This window comes from Hipposideros armiger, unplaced genomic scaffold (genome assembly GCF_001890085.2).
Source record: "Hipposideros armiger isolate ML-2016 unplaced genomic scaffold, ASM189008v1 scaffold_126, whole genome shotgun sequence".
In the NCBI taxonomy this organism is placed as follows: Eukaryota; Metazoa; Chordata; class Mammalia; order Chiroptera; family Hipposideridae; genus Hipposideros; species Hipposideros armiger.
Genome location: NW_017731476.1, coordinates 1,316,507 through 1,324,021, shown reverse-complemented (window position 1 = coordinate 1,324,021; position 7,515 = coordinate 1,316,507). Strand labels below are relative to the sequence as shown.

At 60.5% G+C, this 7,515-nt stretch overlaps 1 protein-coding gene across 1 annotated transcript in view; it reads right to left on the bottom strand.

The window, feature by feature from the left end:
• GTF3C1 (general transcription factor IIIC subunit 1) overlaps positions 1-7,515 on the bottom strand; it is a 66,384-nt gene that overhangs the window by 1,777 nt on the left and 57,092 nt on the right. The window contains exons 30-36 of the mRNA XM_019648446.1: positions 7,376-7,514; positions 5,688-5,975; positions 4,711-4,970; positions 3,680-3,972; positions 1,904-2,459; positions 1,098-1,149; positions 33-225 (exon numbers count right to left, since the gene is read on the bottom strand). Of these exons, the coding sequence (XP_019503991.1) occupies positions 33-225; positions 1,098-1,149; positions 1,904-2,459; positions 3,680-3,972; positions 4,711-4,970; positions 5,688-5,975; positions 7,376-7,514 (1,781 nt within the window). The remainder of the gene's footprint in view (positions 1-32; positions 226-1,097; positions 1,150-1,903; positions 2,460-3,679; positions 3,973-4,710; positions 4,971-5,687; positions 5,976-7,375; position 7,515) is intronic.

Below are 7,515 nucleotides of genomic sequence, written 5' to 3'. Positions count from 1 at the left end.
CCCCCCCAGCCCTCCAGCCCGCCTCTCCGCACCTGCAGCAGCTCAAGCACAGCGACGGGCTGCAGGACACCATCATAGTGCTGCAGCAGGCAGCTCTCAGGGATGCCGGGCCTGCTCATGACGTGGAACAGCACAGCCTCCATCATGCCCTTACACACCGGCGTGTTCAGCTGGCCGTCCACGATGCGCCACGGGCGGCCGATGAAGCAGACGCTCTCACAGTCCCTGCAGCGGGCAGAGGCATCAGGCTCAGGAGGGGGGTGGGGGTGGCTCGCTCACATGGCTGGGGGTGGGGGGGCCCTAGCTCCACAGACAGGACCCTGAGGCTCAGGAGGCCCGGGGCCTGGCCCAGGTCACAGGGGTCCCCACCCCAGGGCCCACAAGCACCAGCTGAGAAAAGACTGTGAAGGGTCAATGGCCCCCATGTCCCCCACACTGGCATGGGAGGCAGGGGAGCTACGGCCTGGACCCTGGGCCAGCGGCTGCCTCCACCTTCAGGCCAAGCTCACAGAGGCCGGAATGCAGGAGCCCGACTTCTGTGTCGTATACAGGGGGCTTCACACACACAGTTTATCTCACAATACAGGTTTCTGCCAAATGCTAAATCAGTGACCGGTCTGCCACGCAGGGCCCGGGTGGGGGACAGGCCCCAGGCTGGCTGGCCACTTGGTTTTACCTCCAAGACAGGGCCCTGGGAGGACTGCCTCTGAGCTCTGGGGAGCCGGGACACACGGTTCCGTCACGCTGAGGGCAACGTGCACATGTGGGAGGCGCCCTCTCACCAGAAAGGCTCCTATGAAACCCGTTGCTTGAGACAAAGCCAGCGCTGCAAATGCTCAGCGCCCCTGGCCCTGCCCACGGCATGGAGGGGCACCTGCCCTGTCACCCAGTGAGTGGGTCACCCTAACAGTCCCACACATCCTCAGGTCCCCCCGCCAGCCAGAAGCACTGTGCTGGGGACACGGTCCAGCCCTGTTCCTCTGTGATCCTGTTCATGTGTCATCACTGTGGGGTGCCCCGCCAGGAACCCCGAGGACAAGCTGCCCCCGCTCACCGCCCACCAGCCCAGGCCTCCTGAATCTGAGTCACACACTCACTTTTCCCACGCTGCTTGGGAGGTGCTGCCAGCCACAGAGCTCTCTGCCGAACCTGAGAGGAGAGGGAAAGAACGTGAGAGACTTGACAAAGTGGGAGCCCGTCTCTTCCTCCTCCATTCATTCAACAAGTACTCCCGGGCTATGGGGACAAAGCCGTGAACAAAAGGACATCTTCATTCCTCATGGAGATGCCATCCTCAAGGCCCTGGAAGGGGGAGGGTGGCGGCCATGGAGTTGAAGCCAGCACACCCAGAACACGGCTGGGACAGACTGCGGTGTGTGTGTGTGGGGGCACATTCCCAGGGCCGTGAGGACCCTGCTGGGCTGGCGAGCGACACCTCATCTTCCATCTGGAAGCCCTGACCACAGAGCTATGTGAAGCCCTTGGGCGCAAAGAGCCCCCAAAACAAAGCACCTTGAGAAACCACCCACAGAGGCCACTGTCGAGAAGATGTGAGGACACACCGTAGGACGGGACAGGATGGGACAGGCTGGCTGGTCTCAGCTAGAGCCCTCCTGATGGGAGGCCCCGCCCATCCTGCCACTGCTCCCTTCCATTGGCCGCCCTGGAAAGCGCCACCTCCTAGAACCACCTCTGGTGTCCTGCACTGTGGCTCACAGCTCTGCCTGCCCTCTGGTGGAAACACCAAAGGTAAACAAGCAAATCTTTCCTCCTCCAGGTGGAGGCTCTGCAAAGTGGAGTAAAGGCCCCTGCTGACCAGCGGCAGCTTCCCGGGCTCGGAGGACCATCAGGCCCAGGGAGAGAGGATGGGCAGGTGGGGGAGGGGGGGGGCAAGCTTCTGTACCTCTGGCGTCCTCCGAGCCCTCTGGAAGCTGGGCCGGACAGCTCAGAGGCTCTCGGCCTGGGGAACCGGGTACCCTGATGCCATCTTGGTCCTCTTGCTGGGCTTCCGACGCGCCTGAAAGAGGCTCCTCTGCACCCGCATCTTCAGGAGCGATAGGCAGAGCAGGCGCTGGGATTCCTGTCCCCTCCTCCGCTCTGGGCCCGGGGCCGAGGCCCAAGCGCACGTCCTGGAGTGTGGGCCGCTTTGCCGGGGGTTTCTGGGCGCTCTCGGGGTCAGCCTCCACACTTGGACTGGCCGAGTCGGCGCTGGCCCAGCTGGCACGCCTCTTGCTGCCCTGGGAGCCCTGAGGAGGCGGTGCTTGCCTCTTGGCGGGGTCGTCCTCGCTGGACGGGCCCTCCGGAGGTCTGGCCTGGGGTTTTTCTCTCTGAGCATCAGTCTCCTCCTCTTTCTGTTTCAGCCGCACCGAGTGCAGGAGCCAGGGCTGGGCTGCGGCCACGGTCACCAGGCGGATGGAGTTGCCGCCCACTTCCAGCACCTGACGTTGCTCTAAGAGGTCCTAGGAAATACGGGAGACGTGCTGGGCGTGGGTGGGACCCCAGGGCCATCGCGGTGTGCTGCCCCTGCCTGATATGTTCCAGCGCCCTGAGCATGTGGCAAGCCCATGCTCATCGGAGCGGAGAACTCGAGGACGAGGCCGGGTTCCGGCCCCCGGGGCGGCCACCAGCTGGCCACGTGGCCTGGGGCAGCCCGTTCCCTCTCAAGGCTCTGTGCGTCTATTTGGAGAACAAGTCGGGTGCGTGAACTTGGGGCCACGGCTGCACCCTCGAAGCTGAGGTGACGTTCCAGGTCTCCTGCCCGGCCAGTATCCTCTCACAGGATGGCTATCAAGTTCTGCGAAAGCCACTGTCATGCCCACATGAGTGACAATCACTCCTCTCATATCACACTGGGCCTGGCTTCTTGGTCTCATCTGGGAGCTGCACCAACTCTGGGAGGCACATGGCCACTACCATCTTTCTTCTAATTTTTCTCTTAAAAACCCTCACGTCAGGGCTGAAGGAATTTGCCTGGAACCAGGCCTCATATCCAGGCCGTGTGGGTCGGGGGAGGGTTTGCTGGGGACTCTCAGCCTCTGGGCCTCTAGCCCTCTCACCCTGTGGGCGAGGCACCAGTGAACCGAGGGGGCTGCCTGACTGGTCACCTCCTGACAGTCAGTGGGCTCTGCTTCCTGGGTTCCGCTGTGTGGCCTGGGGGTGACCCCCACGCCTCACCTCCCCAGGCTCCACGTACACCAAGACTTTTACAAATAATCACACCCGCGGGCACAGCAGTTGCCAGTTCATCTTACTTCCTACACAACCAGCACTGTCTGCCCTCCCCTCCCACCTCGCGAGGATGCCAGGCAGGCGTCTCCACGACATCACTGCCGAGAGACAAGCACCCTGCTGCCTCCCACTGCCAACAGGGCGCAGGGCACCAGGCCCCGCCCCATTTGAAAGGTCCATCAGCTGCTGCATTCTCTGGGTTCAGGGGCACTGAAGCTGACAGGCCCTGGCAGGAAACGGGGTGAGTAAAGGGCTCTGGCCGATTGTGCTGAAGGAGCAGGGAGGGGAGGCTGGGTTTTAGGCAAAATCTCCTATTTTTAAATGTCACAACTAATTCAGTTTTTAAAAACATTACAGTCTGCCGCAAGCCAGGCCCCTCCGTGTGTGCACCTGGCCTGTGAGTGGCAGCTCAGGTGCTGGCTGCCCCAAGCTCCCCGAGGGCACTGCTCACCTGGACGTAGTCAGCAAAGGTCCTGGTGCGGTCCCCGTCAGCTGTCTCCCAGGCAGAGAACCGTCTGCTCAGCGCTCTCCTGTCCACCCCGAAGCAGCCGGCGGCCGCTATGACTCCCTGGACCTCCAAGGCGGCTGACACATCTCCAGGTTTATACCCGGACAGCGCCACCTGCTGGACGAACTCATCCAAGCTGCAGGCGTCCTCCTGGCTGTTGATCAGCCTGGTGAACGCGCCCGGCAGGCAGGACGGCAGGCAGGACGTTCCCACCGGCAGCTCTTCCAGAGAAGGGGCTGCAAGGACAGGGGAGCACAGTCAGGCTTGGCAGGAGCCCCCCGACACCCCTAACCTGGCCGTCGCACTCGCGATACTGAGGCAGGACATGCTCCAGTGTCAAACACCATCCACCTCAACTTGTAAAAGTAAAGTCAGTCAGAGGCAGGAAAGGGTGGGAAGGAGGAAGAGACGTGCAGGGAAGGGACAGGGCCTAACAGGCTCATTTTACGCAGAGGGAAGAGGGACTGCCTACAATCGAGGGTACAAGAAATGGAGGTTTAAGTCAGTTATTCAAAGTTTCAAAGGTCATCCATAGAAGAACTAAAGTAGAAAAATCAGGAGTAAAGGAGGTGAAAAGTAAATCAAAAGATAATATTTAAAAATGTCATAAAAACGCATCATTTAGTGTTACAAAAGGAACCACCAGAAGAACTAAAGACAGAAACAGTGACAAAGCTGCCGCTGAGCAGGCCAGGGCCTGGGAGCTAGGGGCCAGGCTGGAGGCCTGTGGCTGTTCCTCATGCCCCCCCAGGGACTGTTAACACCTGGACAGGTGACTGATGCAGCCCCGTGGCACACCGGGGACGCCCAGCGAGCGGGCCCCAAGGCAGGTGTGTGCACTCCTGGAGCCGCTTCCAGGTGGCAGGCCTTTCTCTGCCTTTGTTTCAGGCCGTCCGCTGTGGATCCGGCCTTGGCCTTGGGAGTGGGGAGGTAGGCACCGGGTCCTGGGGGCGGCTGGCCGGGGCAGCGCTCACCAGTGGGCCTGAGCTGGGTGGGTGCGGGGCTGTGGCGCAGCCGGAAGTTCACGTGGCAGGAGTTCACCACGATGTTGTCGTTGGGGTTGAGGTTGCGGGTGCTGACGATGCCAGGGGCGCAGTAGCCCCTCATCAGCAGGTAGTTGGTGTGCGAGGCTTGGGGGGCTTTCACCTCGATGCTCCGGCGCTTGCCCCCCGGGTCCTCATCTAAGTCGTCCTCCTCGTCCTCCTCCTCATCCAGGGCCCCGTCCTTCCCCAGGCTGGGAGAATAAAGCCGCTCTGGGTGACCGCGCCCAGGCCAGCCTGGCCTGTCCACTTCCCCATCCCTCCTGGAGCACACCATTGGCCTCAGCACTGCAGTGGGGCCTGAGCAGTGGCCTGCGCTCGCCGGATAGCCCCGGCCCTGGCTGTGAAGGTCAGTGGGGACCACCCCTCAGATTCTCCTTCACCCCGTGCCTCACACTCCACGCTCACCAGTTCACATTCCCGCGTCTTTGCAAGGACTGTTTGCCTAAAAACCCTTCCTGGTCTGTCCACAAAAGGCCTACTTCCTATTACACCCCAGTTTGGCTCTTACGCCTTCAAGGAGCCCTCGCCAACCCCATCTCCTCTGCTCCCCCTCCTTGTCACACTATACCGTGTCCTCTTCTTGGACACAGCCAGTCATGCCGCCTCTGCCCCCCCAAGACGGCCCCACACTGTGCATGGCATGGGAATCCCCAGGTCATAGGTGTGACAGGTCCCTCTTGGGGGCTCTCGGAGGCACTGCCCACGCTCTGTTGTCTGTACGGCAAATGCCCATGCGGCACCGACACGAGTTAGCGCGCTTGTTGCAAGAATAAGACCAGGTGACTGGGAAAACCGAGCTGCAGACACTGACGCTGTGAGAGGAAGTGACGGTGCCACAGGTCCCCTGCTGCACCCGGAGATGCACGTGCGGGGCTGGCGCGAGCGGCTGCCGAGGGCCCAGCCCTTACCTCTTCATGACCTCGTTCTCCACCATTGAACTGTCCACCACGACAACCTGCTCGGGGATCCTGACATCCACAGAAATGAGGCCCAGAGAGAAGAGGGTCAGGGCGGCCACACAGTATCCTCCAGGGCTGTCCAGCGAGAATGCCACCAGGTCACTCGGGGCGTCGTTATTATCCTGGCCTTTGAAGGAAAAGCGATCAGGCTGGTCCCACTTGCCGGCAGCGCGGATCTTGTTGTAGAACTGGAACGACTCTGTGCAGATGGTGCTCGGAAATCGCCAGGTGAAGATCCTGCAGGGACAGAAAGAAGGCAAGGCGTCCTGAGGACGGATGGGATCGGCCACTTCCAGTCACTGTGGCCGAAACCAGCACACCTGCTTTTCTCTTCCATCGCAGATGACGGCGCTACCTTTCAGCCGAGCTGCGTGTCCGCTCCACTCACCTGAGTACCTTCGAGGCAGGGCCATGTGCTTAGCTAACTCTGTGCCCCGTGCTCACTACAAACAGGTGCTGCCATGCTGTGGGAGGTGAATGTACTTTCTGTGATAATAATCCTTGTACCAGGACAGCCCTGAACCCACGCAGAGATGAGAGGACATGTGTGCGCTCCATCTCACTGTCTCCAAAACGCAACCGCAGTCAAGCCCTTGCCTCTACCCAAAGTGTGACTTTCCAAGACTCTGTAACAGCAGAGACAGAGGCACCTAGGAGGTCAGGGAGAGGGACCCAAAGGTCCTCGTCAGTTGCTGACCACCACCCTCGGTCACAGACGAGGACGCTGCAGTCCAAGAAGTGGCTCGTGGTCAAATGGCCTTGTTGGACTCGGGCCCACGTCCTCTGCCTCCCAGGCCATGACTCTTTTTACTATACTAGGATGCTCCCCGGGGAGGCAAAGGGGACTGAGGGTCACTCAGGATAGGCGTTTAGGAAAGGAGCGAGTGTCTGATGTCACAGGCAGAGAGATGAAGACAAGAAACAAAACAGCACTCGTTTTGTCATTGCTGTTTCTGAAAGCGGCCTCTGTGCCGATCTGAGGACTGGTCAGGAGACCAGCGTGGGAAGGGGAGCCCAGCAAGGGAAGGGCTGCCACGGAGAACCCCTGGGCCTACTCTGACGAACTCCCTGTGTGGTTCAGGGGGCTGGGAGTGCAGGACGCCGTGCCTGTGGCTGGCGTGAGGCCACATTGGAAGCTGAGGGGCACTCCGTCATGGGGCCCCCGGAAGGCGGTTCTCGCCAGTCCACACCCACTCGGGTCGCCACTGTGCCACAAACTGAGTTAAGATGCTTGAAGGCTCCAGGAGGAAGCATGTGAGCCTGAGAGATGGGCAGCTTGGTGCAGGTCTCATGTGAGAAGGAGGCATGGAGGTGATGCCCACCAGAAGGGTGCACTTTTAACTAGACCAATTATTAAATTAGAAAGTCATCTTACCCAGTTTAATAGGAGAAAGGAAAACAAGCTACTTACAAAACTGGCAAATGCGCCAACACAAAATACGGCGAGTGTTAACCTGAGGCCCACATGAGGAAGGACAGGTGTGAGTGAGAAAGCTCCCAGAGGCCACATCTCGTACACGAGGCCACAGGAGGCCCTGCTGCCACACTCTCTGATGAAGATGCTTGTCCCGTTACTGCCACTCACGCGTGCCCCCCTGGCTCCGCCTCTGACTTGGGGCTCCTGAGCAGGTGCTCACCTGTAGTAGGTCTGGGACAGCTGGTAGGACATTGGCACGAAGGGCAGAGCCCGGTTTTTCTTTGGGCCCAGTGAGTGGTTGATCCGGCGCCGATTGACCAAGCTCCTTTTCTGGCACTCTATGAAGGCCTTGACGAGAAT